We start from the raw sequence: 20,322 nt of genomic DNA, 5'->3' as shown, positions 1-20,322 counted from the left end.
TCTACCCTTTCTACTTAAATGCTTCAACTTCAGACCGCCAAATGTCAACGCCCCCCTAATGAACCCAAACACCCCCTAAAGTTTGTAGTGACGCCCTCCTGAAAGGCTGTAATGCCCCCCAGGGGGGCGCTACCACCCACGTTGGGAATCGCTGGTGTAGAAGGACAGAGCTATGTGTATCAGCCTAGACACCCTTTATTTTAGTAATGGTGAACATGTGGCCCTCCAGATGTTGTTCAACTACAACTCCCATGAGCCCCAATCAGCAAGGCCAATGAATTGTCAGAGATAATGTTGTAGTCCAATAACATCTGGCCATAGGTTCCCCACCCCTGCTTTATCTGTTGCTGCCATCACCTCTGTATCAGATGATATGGAAATAAGAAATGACCCTTCCTCTGTGTTGATCTTGTTGGCTTTTCTGCGTATACCCACTATTGCTTAATTTGAGTGAAGAGCTCTCAAGAGTCCACTCCCAGAATCAATGCTGAATGCCAGAGTTCAGTTCGCAGCACATAAAGTAATAATAAAATGAGGATTTCTGAGCATGGGCGGAAATCACTCACTGTTACGTAACCACAGCCATATACAACTGGAACCCACACACATCTGGAAATAGGAGGAAATAAGTGATGGGGTGGCTTCTAGGCAGGCCTGAACTGCATCTCTCTTTCCAGGAAGTAAGCACTGAGTATAATAAAAGCAAGGTGTGGTGTAGTCAGTTGCTTCACTGCCCTTTGCTCATTAGCCTTTTGCACTGGTCTTTTGCACCCAACAAATGCAAAATTACATAAACAGGAGGGCAGCAAAAGCCTTCATAGTTGCTGAGAACTTGAATGCTCTTGTGCCGGGGGCACTATAATTCTCAGCAGAGTCTTTCTGATTGCTTTGGCCTTTCCCTATACTTACTTTTATTTTGGTCATCTTTTCAGGATAAGGTCCGCCGAAAGCCGCCACCATCACCAGACTCACCAGACTCACCCCCACTTTTGGATGCTCCAAGTACAGAAACTGAAGCTAAGGTGCATACTTTTCATATAGGGAATTTTAAATTGATCTAAGTCAATTCTATTCTGCTATCTGTCTGTCTGTCTATCTATCACCCTCGGTTTTACAGTTTCATACACACAAATAACAATATATGAAAACTGATGTGATTATGTTTCTCCTGTATGGATGTAGCAAATTTAGTGAGCAACTTCCTCCTTGTCTTAGGGTGCTTCCAGATTGTCTCTATTTTCTGGAAGAGATTCAAGCACATGCCTGAACTTTAAGTTTGCACAATCAAAATGGATTAAAGAGCACTGTTGTCTACTAGCATATCAAATCCTCTTTAAAAAAAGAACCAGGCTTTTTGTGGTTTGGAAAGCAATGGGGAAATGTATCAAAAAGTATGGAATGAACGAATCACTAACCGGAAGACATATAAACACCCTATCAAACAAATCAAGATGAAGGTTTATTGTCATATAACCACCTTGTAAACAAATGAATGCTCTACATAATCCATGTAAGACTTTGGCAAGCAAATCAGGACAAATGCTCAAAAAACAGGTTGTCTGGAACAGCTATAGGATGGCATCAGGGAAATTCCTGGAATGGCTTTTTGTTCCAGAATGAATCCATCCTCAGAATGAGCCACTCTCAGGAACATTGGCAAGACTTGCTTGGGAACACTTTTCCTGCACTGCCACCATTCCTGCTTTCACAAATTTTCACAACTATAAGGATGTCGCCTAGTCGCTAAACTCAGATGGCGAAAGGCTAGAACAAACCCATTCTTAATGTCTATTTTGTGTTTTTTCATTCTTGTGTCTTGTTTGGCTGATATAAACCACTGAAAGAGAATGTCTGACACATTACTGTTTTTTAAAAAATTTAACAGGGAAATCCCCCCCGCTTCTGCTTATATTGTAGTGACATCTGTTTCATTGTTTCCTATTTTCAGGCTGCTGTCACCATCCAGAAATGGTGGCGTGGAATGCTAGTCCGCCGTACTCTGCTACAAGCCACCATCTATGCATTGGTGATCCAGAGGTGGTGGCGCACTGTCCGCATCCGGGCACAGGACGAGAAAAGGATACAGGCACTGGCAATGTACATTTGGTCTGAGAAGGCTATTGTCCTCTTGCAGTCAATGTTTAGGATGTGGCTTATGAAAACACGGTACAGGAAGTATCTAACAGCGGCCCAGATCATTCAAAATAGCTGGAGGCACTACAGATTTCGGAAGGATTCCAATGCCTGTTCTCTCAATAGCCTGGTTCATGACGGCATAGATTTGAACATCGAGATTATTGTTGAGTAAAGAGTCTCTGTGGAGCAAGGAGAAAAGACTGTTCCCAAAGACACACAACAGTGGTTAAAATAAACACGTTTTATAATACAGTTATATAAGACTGGTGCCTGCTTATTGTGGGTGGACTATCATCATGGATTTGACTAAAACAAAGCCTGATCGCAGTCTAGGATCTGACAGAAAGAATGTTGATTTTCCTGAATAGGCCAGGATTGGCAGGAATTGTCTCATTATGGGAGCTGATTGTTAGATGGTTAATAGTTACATAGTTTTGCAGAGTCTCTACAATACTTGGAAATTAGGGTTGCCAGGTCAGAAGCATCCCAAACCCTGAGATTTCAGGGGTGGGCCCTAGTGACATCACAGGGGCGGGCCCTAGTGACATCACAGGGGCAGGTCATAGTGATGCCATGGGGTGGGCCGTAGTGATGTCATTGGGCAGGCCAGAGTGATGTCATGGGGTGAGCCTTAGTGATGTCACAGGGGCAGGCCCTAGTGATGTCATTAAGCATGATACATTAAGCATCAACCACAGATGCTTGGAGCAAACAATTCAAACGAAAACAGTTCTCTGATTGGAAATTAAGATAGAAATCTTAGCTACAAGATGGAGCCTGGGTAGGGAACATTTAATCTAACCTACTTGCTTCTGACAAGAAGGATTTAAGTGCCCTCAGGCCAAGCTAGTCACCAGAAGGCTACTGTAGGAAGAAAGGAGCCTAGTATTGTGGAGATGTTAGATGGGAGCACTCAGGAGTAAAGATGGGTGCCCCTGAAGGTTGCAATTCTAAACACACTTACTAAGCCCCATAGGACTTACTTCTGAGTAGATATGGTTTGGTTTGTGCTGTTGGTAAAGCTTAACTAGGGATCCTCTGCAAAGATATCCATATTCAAGCAGGGTTGGCAACACTCTGCCTGGAATGCCCTGCCCCTACCTTTTAACATGGCTGCTCTGAACTTCTTTATGGATTTGACCCTTCACTTCAGAAAGAGGTTTCAGAAATGAGTAAGAGTAAAAAGATTCTCTACCCTTTTCTGTCTACCCTGTGGGCTGCTATAAATTCATTTTGACAGCCAACCCAATTCCAGTGAGTAATAATTGACAGAGAGAAAACACACATGGTTTGGTCTACCTTCACAGGCAGTAGCTTGGGAACAGCAATTGAAGCCACACTTCCCAGTATACTATTGGGCAAGAAACAAACCATCATGCAACCAACAAGGTGCATCATCAGTGGGTTTAAGGGAGTTGAGCTGAGCGCATGGAACCACTGTTGTTGCTTCTATGGATGAAAGGGAATGAGGTTAAAGGTAAGTGAAATGCAAATAGAAAAAGAAAAAGAAAAGACAGTGATGATTTCCTATACCATATGCCGGGGTGCCGAACCTTTGGCATTCCAGATGTTGTTGAACTACAATTCCCATCATCCCCAGCAAGCATGGCCCATGGGCAGGGATAATGGGAGTTGTGGTTCAGCAACATCTGGAGTGCCAAAGGTTCACCACCCCTGCCATATGCAATACCGTACCAACCACAATGAAATTCCTATGAGAAAGGCAGGAAACTCAGCATCCCACAACCAGTCAGGATTCCTAATCAAAAACCAAAACTAAAAAAATCCTAGAAGCTAGTCAGCCAAGGTCACAGAAATCCCCATGAAGCACAATCTGACTCGAGGGCTGCAGTTAGTGCAGAATGCAGCGGCACGATTGCTGACATGTGTGAGATCCTATCAGCACATAATAACTGCTCTGAAATCTGCACTGGTTGCCAATTTGCTACAAAGCCAAGTTCAAGGTGTGCTTTCTATGTTACAGGTGCCACATAGTACTTGTTCTGCTCTTGTAAGAAATCATACCTTTAGTGTGGCAGCACTTACACTTTGGAACTCCTTGCCTATTGAAATTAGGCAGACACCTTCATTGTTCTCATTTGGCACCTGCTAAAAACAGATTTTACCCAGGCAGGTAGAAGCTATTGTGTTTTTAATGTTTTTAACTCACTGTTGGTTTTATTATTTTGAATGTTTTCAAATGCCTGTCTTTAACTGTTTTTGCCAATGATTTTATTGTTTCAATTCCTTCTGGAAACGGCTTTGAGATTTTTTACAATAAAGCAGTATATAAATGTTGTAAATAAAATACAGAAATAAATTTTGGACGAGACTCAAGCCATTTGATACCATCTAGCTCAGTATTGATCACTTGGACTAGCATTGGCTCTCCAAGATTCCAGTCAATAGGTTTTTCCTGGAAATTGAATTTTGGACCTTTGCATGCAAAGCATATGCCCTGCCACTGAGCTACAGCCTTTCCCCTATTTAAAAAAAGTATCTTTTAAAATTGTTCTTTTCAATTCACTAATGAACCACAGCATACCTAGGGCATATCCACACCATTCATTTAAAGCACATTCAACACCCATTTGAAGCACATGAATCCTACCACAGAATCATGGGAACTGTAGTTTGTTAAGGTGGTGGGAACAATAACTGTGAGGGGGAAACTACATTTTCCAGGATTCTTTAGGGGAAGTCATATACTTTAAATGTGAGGTGGATGTGCTTTAAATGTATTGTGTGGATCTACTTCATAAATTTTGCCTGCATGTAAATCATTTTAATTAATTTTTTAAAATGGATATGAGCTATAAAGTTTACTGGGTGACCATGGGCTACTCACCATCTCTCAGCCTAATCTGCCCCTCAGGATGAAAACAACAGAGAGGAACCATGACCACCCCAAGGAAGAAAGGCACATTTAAACTGTAGAGGAAGTAATACTGTACAACCAAAGTGTGAAACCAGATATTTATCGGGACATAGTATGAAAAAATATTTATATAAGCATGACTGTCAAAGACGCTTATTATTTACACAACCTGTAAAGATATTTGTAGTGCAATCCTATGTTTGTTTACTCAGAAGTCCCAATGTATTCAATGGGGCTTACTCAAACAGGGAAGCGTGCATAGAACTGCAGCCTCAAGTGATAAGGAACTTCATTTACCCAAACCAAAATTCAGAATCATGCCACTTTAAGCTGTTTTGCAACTGTTTATACTTGTTTTTATGGTTATTGGATTTTACAGGGATTTATTTCTTGTGAACTGCCTTAGTTTCCAGTCACCAACCCTACCTCACAGGGTTGTTGGGAATACTCCATATGCACAAACGCTGGAGATGTAAAAATACATACACCCCATTCCATAGTTGATTGTCAAAACCAGTTGGTCATTGCAGAACATTTAAAAAATAAAATAAAATCAGTATTAGTTTCCTACATAATAAAAAGCAGTGATACTAGGGTTGCCAGATTCAGGGCCTGAGACTGATCCTGTATCTTTAGGAGAAGAGAAAATCAGCCAAGTGCAGGTGTTCTTGCAACTCTGTAATGGGAAAAACCACAAGGTGGAATTCTCCCTTCCCCCTGCACAACTTTTAAAGATACAGAAGACCTTGGTTGCCAGGCCCAGCCTCCAAGGGGTATTCTGTATCTTTAAAAGTTGTGCAGGGGGGAGGGAGAATTCCACCTTGTGGTTTTTGCCATTACAGTGTTGCAAAAACACCTGCACTTGACTGACTTTCCTTTCTCCTAAAGATACAGGATCAGTCTCAGGCCCTGAACCTGGCAACCCTAAGTGATACCAATGTAAGCCCTGCCTAATTGCTTTAAAAATAGGATTGGAGGGAAATAGAAAGATTTACAACACAAACACAATTCTTTGCTATGTTCACTCAAAAGTCCCATTAATTTACACCACAATCCTAACCATGTCTACTCAAAAGGAAGTCCTATTGAATTCAATGGGGTTTACTCCAGGTACATGGTATTAGCATTGCAGCTTTACTCCCAGAAAAGTATTGTATTAAAACTTCATATTGGGAAGGTTTTCAAAACAGTGCCCTCTTCAACAGCCCAGGAAAAGTTAAACTTGACTCCTGCACACAAGAGAAAAAACAACTTTTGGTACTGCTGAAAGCTATATACTTACTCAATTTATGAGGTTTTCAGATAAACAAGGGGAAAACCAACAGTTTCTACCTTTGCAATGGGGTCTAGGTACTGCCTGGAGGCCAAGAAATCCCTTGTCAATCACAATCCTGACTTCACATGTTGGCTACAAACCTGAAAGGGTATGGTTAGAGCAGCCAGCTAAGAGATCATTTCACAGAAGTTGTGGGAGGCGGTGGCTGACGTTATGGTGCATATCTGATGAACCAGAACACTTAGAAACTTAATTCTGTTAAAAAATGAAAGCTGAGAGTCTGGAGATTAAGGTGACTCACCAGGAGACCCAGAGAGGACCCCAATAATCCGGAGTCTCCAGGCAAAAACCGGACACCTTGGCAACCCTACTTGAAATAGAAAGGTCATCAATGTTTGGAGAGAGAGAGAGAGAGAGAGAGAGAGAGAGAGAGAGCAAACAGCACTTTGAGACAGGGAGATACAGACAGACAAAAGAGACAGGGATACAGAGTGAGCTGCAAGCTAAAGGCTGGAAACGTATTAGATGCAGGGTGCTTCCTTCTAAAGATCTGATGTGAGATAATAGATCTGCCGCTTGGCAGAAGCATGTACGCAGCCTGCCTCCACTTATGTTCTACTTGTAAATTTGTAAAGAAACCAAATATTACAAAAATGCCCAAAGTCTATAGTGATCTCTCATACAAAAGAACCCCCAACTCTGATAGCACTGCCAGTGGAACCTCTCACTGTTTGGGGAAGTAGAGAATGCATAACAATATCTTTTATCCAACTCAAGGGTGGAGAATCTGTGACCCTTCAGATGTGGCTAGATTTCAGCTCCCATTATCTCTGGTGATTGGCCATGAGGGCTGGGGCTGATGGGAACTGGAGTCTAAGAGCATCTGTCAGGACACAGGTTGCCAACTCCTGCTCTAACTTAGCCCTCAATTAACAAGGGGAAATCAAGGCCAGAGCTCAAACTGGTGGGCAAAATCAGCAACTACAAGGAGAAACCAGTACCAATGCAACTGTTTATTCCCATTTCTGAGCAATTAAGGTTGCTCTAATTTAACTGAGACTTGAGCATCACAAAGGACTGATTCATATATATAGCCATCTTGAGGCTGTTAGATGTAGGCTCATCAGATCAGTATTTTTCTCCTCTGGGTGTGTGGTAAAGCCATATCTCAGCTTTTTCACCAAAGACCCCAATGCCAAGATAAAGATTCCTTAAGAAGGATGAGAAAAAACAAGATTCTGGACATAAACTAAAACAATCACACATTTTAGATATGGAACATATCCAACAAAGATGATTTTGCCATGTCCTTCCCAGTGAAGAAAAGGTCAGCTGCAGATACCGATTTCTCATCACTTCATCACTTCAGTTGTCCTACCAAAGGTAGCTCAGTCTTGAAAATTTATCACTCAGAATGCTACATGGATGAACCATTCTGACAAAATATTTTCGCATGCAAGCCTCTGGGAACATAAGCTGACTTATACTAGGTCAGACAATTTTATCAGTTTCCTCATTGTAAGTCTGGGAGTAGAAACATACTCACTGTTCTACCGGTTCCACTGCATCTCCACCTCTCTATTCTGAAAACGCAGTTAACAATGCTAGTCAAACCCTGTCCCTTTTTACTATAAAACCTGGCAAGAGAAGCTTGAGTGTCTTTTTTAAATAAAAATTTCTGCTTCAAAGAGATTTTGCAACCGATTGGCAGATCAACCTCTTCCCCCTCCGCCTCCAGGTGTGGTTAATGGAAACACTTTGATCTGGTGACTAGTGTGTTTACACAGTCTGTAACTGAATTTTTAAGCTCTCATATCACATGCTGGGAACTGAACTTGGGGTCTTCTGCATGAAAACATGTGCTCAACAACTGAGCAATGGTCCCTCGCCAGAGCTAGCATCCCTCCTCTACAGCAGGGATGGGGAACCTGTGACCCTCCAGATGTTGTTGGACCACAGCTCCCATCATCCATGGCCATTGCTCATACTGGCTGCCACGGCTGATGGAAGTTGAAGGCCAACAACATCTGGAAGGCTACAGGTTTCTAATTCCTGCTGTATAGGGAGGAATCATACAGAAGCCATGCCACAGATGCAACATTCTACTATGAAGCTGACCACTTGTCCTTCTTGACCCTGAACTGTGATCCTTATGCTGCATTGGTGATCTTTCCTTTGATCATTGTGACAATGTGAAAGGAGGAATGGCTGCTTGCTTGAAGAACAGGCTGGGGGTCAGTTTAATTAGCACCATCATGACATGAGGCAGGCAAAAGAGCGTGTGTGTAAGTATGGCCAACTACACATCTGCACATCACTGTTGCCAGTCAGCCTTCTCTTTTCAAACATCCTTTTCCAAACCATTATTGGGAAGCAGAGAGGGATGGAGGGAAGCAGGGAAGGTGTTAATCCACTGCTTGTGTTAGACACACACAGTGTCTTGGCTGGATCAAATCTGTAGCTTTCTGTGCCAATCCCAGGGGACTTCATGGGAGAAAAGTCAAAGACACACAGAGCACTCCGGTTTCTGCCAGCCTGGAGGGGACACAAAGCACAGGGGACAGCAGCCAGGGAGAACAGCCCAGAATTATTAATAATATGCCTTTGTGTTATCATCACCGCTGCAGAACTCGACAGAGAGGACCACCACTGTAGCCAAATTATCTGCTTATCTTTTTAATAAGCTGCCTCATTATCTCTTCCCCCACTCAGTTTATATCACTCCTTGCCCCGTTTGTTATTTACCCACCTTTGGGGCTGTCAATTTAGCTAATGATTACTTTATAAAATGCCTGCCTAGATATTTAGCTTTCTGTATGTTTGTGCCCGGCTTTCTTTGACTACCCACGGCCATCAGAAGCAGGGGGAGGGAGATGACCCCTTTTATTTCCTTCCTGCCCCCCTTAATCAGATCTAACTGCTGATCCTCAGCTCCATTGCCACTCTCTGCTTCTCTGCTCTGCCTCCTCTGTCTTCCATTCTTTCCTTTTTATTTGCTGCTCCTGTTCCATTTGTTTTAAGCTTACTCCATTCACTCCCCTTTTGCCCCACATTACCTTCTTCCCACGGCTTATCCACCCCTCTTCTTTGTTTCCCACCCACAAATCTTTCTTATTTCACTTATCTCAGACTTTCTCCTCCCTACCCTGTAAAACCCACCCCCTAAAAAAAGGGCTGTGTGGTTTCTGTCATTTTCCCCAATTTGGCAAATGACTGGTTCAAAGCAGGTGTGTAGTCATCCAGGGTCTTAGGGGGTCTTAGACCCTTAATTTTTTTGGAAGCAGGGTCCCAGCAGGGTCCTTATGTCTCCAGTGCCCTATGAGCCAATCAGCATGAAGGGGAGTATGTTAGCCACTGAGAAGAATCTTCAAACTTGCTTCTGTGTCCTTTCCTGCTGATTGGAGTCAATCAGAGTGAAAGGAGGTGACTCAGTCACAGAGAAAACTCTTTTCAGTAGCTAACAGTCTCCCTTTCATGCTGATTGGCTCCAACGGACATCTGTTGTTGTGAGGGAAGGCATTAACAAGGATCTCATTCTCAAGCCAGCAGCAAAAAGGGGGGAGGGGTGTGTGGCTGTGACTATCATGAAGGGACCCTGCACTTCTGAATTTGCCACTTCATTACTGATTCAAAGAGACTTCATTTAAAACTTTTGAAAGGAAAAAAGGGGGGGAGGGGTCAGAGTGTCAGCAGTCTACATTCAGAGCGGAGCAAAGAGTCTGTATTGGGGAGGAATGATAGAAAGTAAAAAAATTACTGGGTAGCCTGGAGATTTGAGTCACATGAAGACAACAAAGAAGCATGTCTGAGGCCCCCTCTGCTCTACATACTTAAAACAGTATTATACCACTTTAAACAGTCATGGCTTCTCCCAAATAATCCTGGGAACTGTAGTTTGTTAAGGTGCTGAGAGTTGCTAGGAGACCCTTATTCCCCTCACAGAGGTCCAGTTCTCAAGAGTGGTTCAACAATCTACCCCTCTTTTCTGGAAACTATAGCTCTGTAAAGCGAATAGGGCTCTCCTAACAACTCTTAGGCCCTTCACAAACTACAGCTCCCAGGATTTTGGGGGGAAACCATGACTGTTAAAGTGGTTTAATACTGCTTTAAATATATAGTGCAAATGGAGCTTTAGTCTGCATTTTCATCTTGCACTGTTGCCACACCTAAGTAGCAAGAAGAGAGAGAAGTCATATGATACTTTGACCTTGGAAACAGAGAGATGGAAGGACACTGTGCAGGTGCTGTTGACATCTCATAGCTTAGCAATTGCAGAACTCAATGCAACTGCATAGCCCAGCAAGGCAACCAGAACAGCTATCAAGTCATAGAATCTCCTCCTTTGACTCATGGGGCAGTTATATGGTGGAAAGCCAGTGAAAAACCATAAAAAAAAGGGGGGAGGAGGAACTTGCTTTGGATTCACCTGCCACCTCCTCTAGATATCAGGACAGGCTCCAGGTTTTAGTGGTCAAAATGTCCTCCAGTGGGCTTCCTCTTCTGACAGTGAGCCCAGGAGTGATGTTGTGGCTCCCCGCTCATGGAATGTTCTTCCTATTGAGATCCATCTGGCGCCTTCACTGGCATATTTTCAGTCCCAGGCAAAAATTTACCTTCTCAGGTTTTTGATGGACTATGATGATTTGTTATGCTATAAATTGTGCTGCTGATATATATATATATATATATATATATATATATATATATATATATATATATATATATATATTATACCACTTTAACAGTCATGGCTTAAACATTATATTTACATATATATATATATATGTCCTTAAAATGTGGTTAGTCACCTGGAAGCTTTTGCATGTGTAACAAGTGATTAATAAGTTCAGTAACAACAACAACAACAACAATAATGTTAGATAGGGGGCATTGTAGGAAATTAAATGGCTAGTTGGGTCTAGCTACCTGGCACTGCTTGGAGTGCCAGGACAGAAAAACAATTAAAGGATACTTCAGCAGAGCTAAGGTTCTGGGGCCCTGGGAGATGCCAAGCACTCCTGTTGGCCTGTAAAATAGAGACCCTTCAAGTGTTTCTTGTGCTTGAGTGCCATCTACCAAAAGCACAGCTCCAGCAGTGCATTCTAGTGGCATTAGACTTGGGGGAGAGGAGGAGGTGTTTAGCCTGGCATATCTGCAGAAACCTCCGGAAATTAAGTGACAGATGGTCACGGTCTCAGGTGTCTTCAGAGCAGGGTTGCCAGGTTCATGGCCTGAGACTGATCCTGTATCTTTAGGGGGCTGGGCCTGGCAACCAAGAGGTCTTCTGTATCTTTAAAAGTTGTGCAGGGGGAAGGGAGAATTCCACCTTGTGGTTTTTCCCATTACAGTGTTGCAAGAACACCTGCACTTGGCTGACTTTCTCTTCTCCTAAAGATACAGGATCAGTCTCAGGCCATGAACCTGGCAACCCTACTTCAGAGGGATCCTGTGGTCTTCTTACCCACAGGAATTAGGGTCAAATCTGAGACTGAGGCAAGCATAGCATGAAGCAGCAGAGCTCAACATCAGGAGCTGTGGGATATGGGAGCAGAAGGGGACCAAATGGAGACAGAAGGCAAAACTAATTTGCACTGGCATTGCCATGGCAAGGCCCTCCTCAACAGCAACTCTGCTGATTACATGAATTTCCCTTGGAAGGCTATAGGCCTGGCATGAAGAGGCACCTCTTCCTTCCATCATGCTCTGCATTTGGGAAAGTGGGCCAGAGAGATACAATAGCAAAGCCCTGGCAATAGGCTTGTCCTCTCTGCAAAGGAGATAGTTAGCAATGCTCAACTCTCTCTCTCCTCTGCAATGGGCTCTGTACGTGATAATGATATATTAATTTGCATTAATTATAGCATTAATACATCCTTTGGGCTTCTCAGGAGCAGCAGCTAATTACTCTGTCATATGAATGCTCTGGGATACGGTCCCTGTGTTAGCAAGCCTAAAATCAGACCCAGCTTTTGTCAAGAGGGATGAACCTGAAGGCAGAGGTGGTGGTCAGGGTGGGCTATAAAAAGGCCTTTCTGCTCCTTGTACAGGTACGTGAGTCAGGCTGTGATTATCATTTTCACTGCACCTCAGGAAGCATCACAATAAAACAAACTGAGGACATTTAGAAACACCCACAAATCTTAGGTATGCAAAGGCTCACTCACATAACTATGGCCACATCTGCACCATACATTTCAAGCACTGTTATACCAATTTAACTGTCATGGCTTCTCCCAAAGAATGCTGGGAGCTGTAGCTTGGTAAGGGTGCTGAGAGTTGTTAGGAGATCCGTATTCTCCTCACAGAGCTACAATTCCCAGGGTGGTTAATAATCAATCCCTCTTTCCAGGGAACTCCTCCCAGTTCTCAAAGTTTCCACATCAATTTGCATTAAAAAAAAACTCACAAAAATTGTTAGCATCTTAGTGCTAATTTCCCCTAACATACACATTCTTGTATGCAGTTTTGCCTAATATACATATTATTCAAGCGATTTTCCCAAACAAAACTTTTTTGTATGTCATTTTCACAAATATATGCATACTTTACACTAGCATCGCACATTATTATTATTGTTATTGTTATTATTTATTTATTTATTACTTGACTGGAGAGCTATACTGAAAAACTCAGAGAGGAGCAAGTTTTAAGAATGACTGTGTTTCAGTTCACATATTGTTTCGTAAAGTGTGGATTAGATAGGTTTACCTTTAAATGAACCTACCTAATTAACAAATCAAATTTCTCTCTCATCCCTACTTCGCACTCCATTTTTATCCCTAATATCCTATTACAAGCCCCCAGATATAACGTCCCATGATTCCAAGCACCACACTCTGCATTCCCACCAGCTCTCTCCTTTTTGTTAATGGTACCTGAATGGAGACGTCACTGTAGGAGCCTCCAATAACTCCTGTGATAGCTGTAGGTACATCATCATGGATGGCATAGGACCCATCAGGGCAGATGTGCTCAGAGCCATCCACTCTGGTGAGGGAGGCACGGACGAAATCCAGTGATTGCTCTAGGGCATAAGTGTCCTTGGAACAGGTGTCTAGGATGTGGGTCCCCAGGATGATGCCTGGCAGAATACGCTGGTTCTTGTTGATCTCATCTAGGGCAAACAGCATGGCCTCAAGGCGCTGGATGCCACGATGTTCATTGATCTTGCCACACTCTTCTGCAGGGCCACCTTTCTCATGAACTGGGAACAGGCCCCCAATAACCAGATCACCTTCCAAGCTTATCTCCTTCTTGGCTGCAACATTGTGTCCGGGATTCTGACTGTTGGAGTGACATGTGACAGGATAGACCAACAGAATCCATAGGGTGGCAGAGGATGCCATTGTGCCGCCTTAAGAAGGCAGTAAAAGCCTCTCCAAGCCACCAGGAGGCCCAGGTCAGAGTGAAGGTGTTGGATGGCCTACCATTTGCTGTGAGCAGTTGTGCTAGAGACAGATAGTTCACCTCTGGTTCAACAGCAGTGTTCAGTTCTACCCCCTCCCCTGAGGAATCTTCAGCCTTAGGTGAGTCCAAAGAGAAACAATCCTTGGTGGGAGTTGTACTTTTATCAGCCCCTTTGGAGAAAGAAATACACAACACCTGTGGGAGACAGAGAAAGAGAGGAGAGGAGATAATTAGAACATGAAAGGCCTGGAGGATAAATCCTTTTTTTCTGGATCTTTAGCTTTATGGCACTACAAATATGATACTACTGGATACTATAAATAGTATATGTTATACTGGGGAATCCCTTGACTAATCGCGTCACAGCTCATACTCAATGTAGCTCCCATCCCTACTAAGAAAATGGTATTTGCTTAGGGTGGACTAACATCAGCTTTTCCAGCGAGCACAGGATAGCCTTGGGGAATATGTTCCTCTGTCACAACTAGGATTCTAGGCCATGAATGTCTGGTTTTTATTCATTGTCCTCACAGGCTAGCTACTAGTAAAAAATGGTCACCATATGTCCCTTCATTCATTCATTATTTACAATTTCTCAAGATTTACAAAGCCAAAGAGAGGGAAGGACTGCAGGTGAATGGCCTTTAAAGTATTTAAGTATGTATTATTTCTTGACATCTTGTAAGAGTTATTTTTTAAAGAATTAAATAGAATAAATCAACATAATATACATTTGCTTTATAAAAAAGAGAAACTATTTTATTTTGTGATGACTTAACATAGGTTTGGCAACTGTTGCTTGGAGGTCTCCCATCTTTCCTAGAGAGGCAGGGTGGGGGGTAGAGAGAGAAATTAGCTGACCCGCATTTGCCGGCAACTGAAAAATTGCCCATTTTCTCCCACTGATTATAATATTAAACAAAGAGGTCAGGGGGGAAATTGTCCAGGTGACAATCCTAGCCTCTTATTGTAAAGCATGTCTTGCTTTTTTAAAGTCTGCAACTCTGCAGAGTATACTTTTGCTTTAGAATGTCCATTATTTCAGAAATCCATAGAATGAGTAACACAGCTTGTACTGTTCCATATGCTAAGACTGTTGATCTCTTCCCTGCACCCCCATGTAAAACGAGGAAACTTCTGGTGTGGAACTTCCCAGGATGCCTTGTTACCATAGTAACCAGGAGATAGATAGGCTGGGTGCGTACATGTGTGCAGGGCCAGATTTACCATTTAGTAACTGTAGGTGCCTTCCTAGGGCGACACTGTTCAGTGGGTACTGTTTCCTCTGCAAAATCTGCAAGTAACAAATCCACTTTGCTGGCGACAAAGGAAGGCATAAGCGATCGACAAACCATCCCACCAGCCCTCTTGAATTATGTTACACTCTTTATGAGCAGATGGTTGAAATGTGTGCATGAAGAGAGGCTGTGAGGGAAGATGTCATTTTAACTTTCCACCTAGGGTGCCCACTGCCAAACATCTAAGGCCAATGGCGTGTGCTCAAAACTTAGAATCCCCACAGTGAAAAGTCAGTCTGCCTTTTAATCTGTCCATCTCCTGTCTTGCACTTTGTGCTGTTAGCTGTGTCAAAGTTGCCAAGCTTATTGGGCCTTAGTGCCTCATAGTATCTCTCGGGGTTTGAAGTCCAAGCCATGCTGGATGGAATTTATCTCGCTTGCCCGCTGCAAATAAGCCTGCCTGTTGCTGTGCATGATCCTGCTGCTGGAGGGAACAAGGGTTTCTATTTTTATGTTTTTTAAAAGCCTGTTAAATTCACACCACATCCTACAGATGAGGGCAGACTGACAGGAAGGACACACTAGCCAGGATTTGAAACACAAAAAGTGTAGCTCCTTTCCTATGGCCTCTGTTCTTCTCTTTCTTTCACGTTTCTTCCCCAGCACAGTGGGAAATCTGGCTTTGAGGATCAGATCACAGAATATTTCAAAGAGACAAACGCCTAGACAGAAACAGCAAGGAATAAACTGAAGCTATAACTATGAGATGCCCAAACGTAAGGATGGATAGATGGGATCTGTGAATTTTGGTTTCTCTCAGTTTCTCATTTTTCCTGGTTCAGCGTTCAGTTTCTCACCATTCTTAATCAGTTTCTGATATTTTTTTTAAAAAGTCCCCACAAAAATTTGACAGCATTTTAGTGCATATTTCTCCTGATATGCCCATTTTTAATGCCATTTTCCAAGCAATTTCCCCTAACGTGTTTTGATCTGTTACTTTTCCTAATATGTGGATTTCTATGTACACTTTTCCATAATGTAACATTTTTGTACGTAGAAAACTGAATCACAAAATTCTAAGTGTGCATTTCAAAGGATATCTGTATTTTGGTTTGCATGTTGTGAATTAGATAGTGAACTAAATTGAACTAAAATGGAATTAAAATGAGAACCAAACTGAATTTCTCTCCCATCACTACCCAGAAGAGTAGCCTGTGCTGTAAATGCTGACAGGATAAACATCATCCTGCCCAGTGAATCATAATAAAGCTATGCTTGGTTTTGGTTTACCTTTTGGTGCTCTGATGCTTGTGTTAAGAGTGGTGTAAGAAGGAGAGAGAGAAAAACGATGAAAAAGGTGCCATAAAGGTGGCAGGGAAAGTTGCCCCCAGCATTTCAGATTACATGTGATTATCCATCAGCATGCCCATAACTCTGGTTAAGAAGAGGTGTAAAAGTAATCACAACAAATGCTGTTAAAATACATTTTTATGGCATTGGGCAAAGCAATCCGATGCTCATATTACACCCAGACTTGAGATATCCAGCTGCTACACCGGTAGGATATCTGCCATAATCAATGCATGCTCAACTCAGGATGGGAAAAACACACAGCCAGTAAATTAAATAAGGCATAAAAAACACAAGCAGATCCCCAGCATCCCTGGAAACACCACCACAACCCACCCAACAGAGACTGTCCCAACAATGTCACCTATATGATCACCACCCAAGAAGGCAGCAATGAACTCACAACGATGGGAACATGCCTCCAATACGCCCCTTGCTTCATCAGACACAGAACACACATCAACACCACAGTTGATCAGCCCCAGTAGCACAGCTAGAAATGACCCCACTACTGCCAGTCTCCAGGCATTCCTCCAGGCAGGTTCAAATGTTCCTCCCAATCACTCTTTTATTAGCACAACACAGACAAAGGGGAGGAATTCACAGATACACACAGTGCAGCACTGACATTGCTCCTTGGGCAGGGTGCCTACAGAGAGTATACATTGTCTTCTCGGGACAAGTGTTCAATGAATGAATGAGTCTTTATTTTTACCCCGCCCTTTTTCCAAAACTGGAACTCAGGGCAGCTTACAAATAAAAACTACACATAGGTAAAAAACATACAAAAATATACAATTAAAATAGAATTAAACTATTCATAACATTAAAATCATGAAACATACACTTAAGATACTAAAACAATTTAAAACATTAAGAATAGGACCACAGAACAATACAACAGACCTTATGAGGTCCTATCTTAAACATCTTCTAGTCCAAAAGCCTGTCGGAATAAAAAAGTCTTTGCCTGCCGACGGAAGGATAGCAAGGAAGGGGCCATTCGTGCTTCCCTAGGAAGAGAGTTCCAGAACCTGGGGGCAGCCACCGAGAAGGCCCTATCTTGTGTCCCCACCAATCGTGTTTGCGAAGGTTCAAGACCTACCCAAGGAGGAAACAGCTCATTTGACATGCAGCCAAAGGGAGGGGCTAGGATAGATATAGGGAACCTTGGGCTCTCCAGATGTTGCTGAACTCCCATCAGCCCCAGGGTGTGTGGACAATGGCCAGGGACGATGGGAGCTGTAGTTCAGCAACATCTGAAGGACCAAAGGTCCCCATACCTGGTCTAAGATGTGGACAAGGGCAGGCACACACATACACTGAGAGTACTGACCTCCAGTGGCTCACTCCATTGGGCACAAGGTTGGAAAACAGGAGATGGGAGTTTGAGCCCCACCAGCAGGAAGGGGCACATATTATTTATTGTGATTATTTATGAGACCCCATGGGCTCCTTCACCAGACCTGACCAAGACAAGAATTCACACATCTCCAAATTTTGCAATGCAGTTCTCCACCCAACATTTGTGTACAAACATGCAGATATTAGGGGAGAGTGTGCATAAAAACACATATATTAGTGACAATAACATACAAAAATACATTATTTATGGGAAATTGTTTGCAAAAGTGTGTACTGTATATCTAGATGGTGGATGTCCAACCTGTTCTGGATGGGGTTGCACTCCCCCTGAAGGAGCAGGTTCGTAGCTTAGGGGTTCTCCTAGAATCATCTCTGTCGCTTGAGGACAGGGATAACCTGGCTTCAGTTGTCCATGCTCTGGTAACCTCCAAATTAGATTACTGCAATGCACTCTATGTGGGGCTGCCTTTGAAGACGGTTCAGAAACTGCAGCTTGTGCAAAATGCAGCAGCCAGACTGGTAACAGGGGCCAGATGGTCCGAACATATAAAACTAATTCTGGCCTGCTTGCATTGGCTGCCTTTATGTTTCCGAGCTCAATTCAAGGTGCTGGTTTTGACCTATAAAGCCTTACACGGCTTGGGACCACAATAACTGATGGAACACCTCTCCCGATACGAACCCACCCGTATACTACGTTCAAGATCAAAGGCCCTCCTCCGGGTGCCTACTCCAAGGGAAGCTCGGAGGGTGGCAACAAGGGAGAGGTCCTTCTCAGTGGTGGTCCCCAAATTATGGAATGATGTTTGTGACGAGGTGCGCATGGCGCCAACACTGTTATCTTTTCGGCGCCAGGTCAAGACTTTCCTCTTCTCCCAGGCATTTTAGCATGTGTTTTAAATTGTTTTTATATTGTTTTAAATTTTAAAATTGTGTTTTAAATTGTTTTTAAAATATGTGTTTTAAATTGTATATTTGTTTTAAGGTTTTTGATTGCTGTAAACCGCCCAAAGAGCTTCGGCTATGGGGCGGTATACAAGTGCAATAAATAAATAAATAAAATATATTAGAAGAAATGTCCACAAGAATACTGGCAACTTTTAATGAGGACTTAACAAAATTGCAAACTGATGCAGAAATGTGAAAGGAACTTAAGTTTGGAAAACTGAGAAATGGAAATGGAAATTGACAGATCCTTCCCTCCCTATCATTCAGTGTGTCTGGAAGTTCTACCAGCATGTCTGGTGTGTTTCACCACATGTGTAATTTTTGTGGCAGTGGTGTACCTTACATTCTGCCAGCATAGAATGGCTTCCCCCAAATTCTATAGCCCTTAGGTGGTATATCTTCAGAATTTCCCCTTAATCTTCAATACATCTAAGAGCAGGCCTTGGAAGCTGGCTATGAATCCCCCACAGACTGAATGTTTTTGCCTCTGCCTATCCACTGCTGAAACTTGAAGAGTTGTCTGCTGACAACCCAAATGTACAGATTTACAGATGCTTCATGTTTAATTGTTGCCTATGTAACAGTGATAATCAACTCATGTTATAGCTGCAAGCCAGCATCAAATAATATGCTTGGAAGTCCAATAGTCTTCATCAGGAATTAGTTTATAAGGCTGCACAAGATCAGTCACTGCTATCAGCCCACTTATAGCACTTCAAAAGTATTAACACTTTTTCTCTTGCAGCACAAATGTGTTTATCATAATTGCAGTCAATTAAACATTTATAGCAGAAACTCACAGGGGGCAAGAACTTGTCCCTGGCTTCTGTGGGGATGAATTTAACAATAAAGTTCAATCTGAAGACATTTCAGGACCAAAGAAGAATTTCAAATATTTTCCTTCCTGTTGTTAAGGAGGTTTGGTTTCAACCTTACAGCTCACTGCATGAGTTGTAAATAGCGTGGAATGTTTCTGTATGTTTTCATTCTTGCTGTAATCATTAGTCAATCAGACTCTCAGATATTCAAAAGCCAATTCAGCTACAATTAGTTGTACAACGCTGTCACCCCAACAATTATTTTTAAACAGATAATAACATGTTCAAAAATTGTGGATCAGAGCTGGTAGAAAGCTCTTTTGAAAAATAGTCATTGTTTAGCAAAATGATCATCAAAGCATGATCTAGGCCTCCCTAATTCGACTGGATAAACAATTACTGCTAAATACCCTCTTGGCTCCCTAGCGAGGCTATGCAAGGGTTGTGATAAATTGTACAGGCCACATCCAGCTCTCTCTGTGTATATATAACTGTGTATAAAAAGGGCCATTAGGACCCTACTTGTGAAAATTGATCTGCCTATGACAATTTATTTGTTTATTACCATTAAAGACTTATGGCCATTTAACTGTTTCATGCAATCAAAGACTTATGATAACATATAATTATGGGAATCATTATGGGCTTAAGAGAGATGGTGGAGACAATCGTGCAAAGTTTGAGGTGAGTGTGTTTTAATTTATTTTTTGGTTTCTTGTTCAGTGGATTCTTGATGTTTGTAGTGTTGTTGTTGACATTTCTTTCTTAACATATAAAGCCTAGATTATTGAGCCACAGTCAAATTGGGGATTCTCTTGTTGCATATTTACTTGCAGATTTCCCAGTAATTATCCTTCCGAAAAAACCAAATATGTAAAAAAAAACCCAGCCTGTAAACAAGATAGA

The 20,322-nt window shown here is 42.4% G+C and overlaps 1 protein-coding gene across 1 annotated transcript in view; it reads right to left on the bottom strand.

Annotated features, from left to right (window-relative positions):
• The window catches only part of GRM2 (glutamate metabotropic receptor 2), a 102,284-nt gene that overhangs the window by 49,170 nt on the left and 32,792 nt on the right, over positions 1–20,322 (bottom strand). The window contains exon 2 of the mRNA XM_061617915.1: positions 13,166–13,892. Within this exon, the coding sequence (XP_061473899.1) occupies positions 13,166–13,636 (471 nt within the window). The 5' untranslated portion in view covers positions 13,637–13,892. The remainder of the gene's footprint in view (positions 1–13,165; positions 13,893–20,322) is intronic.

This window comes from Rhineura floridana, chromosome 3 (genome assembly GCF_030035675.1).
Source record: "Rhineura floridana isolate rRhiFlo1 chromosome 3, rRhiFlo1.hap2, whole genome shotgun sequence".
NCBI classification, from domain to species: domain Eukaryota; kingdom Metazoa; phylum Chordata; class Lepidosauria; order Squamata; family Rhineuridae; genus Rhineura; species Rhineura floridana.
This window is presented reverse-complemented; position numbering and strand designations above follow the sequence as displayed.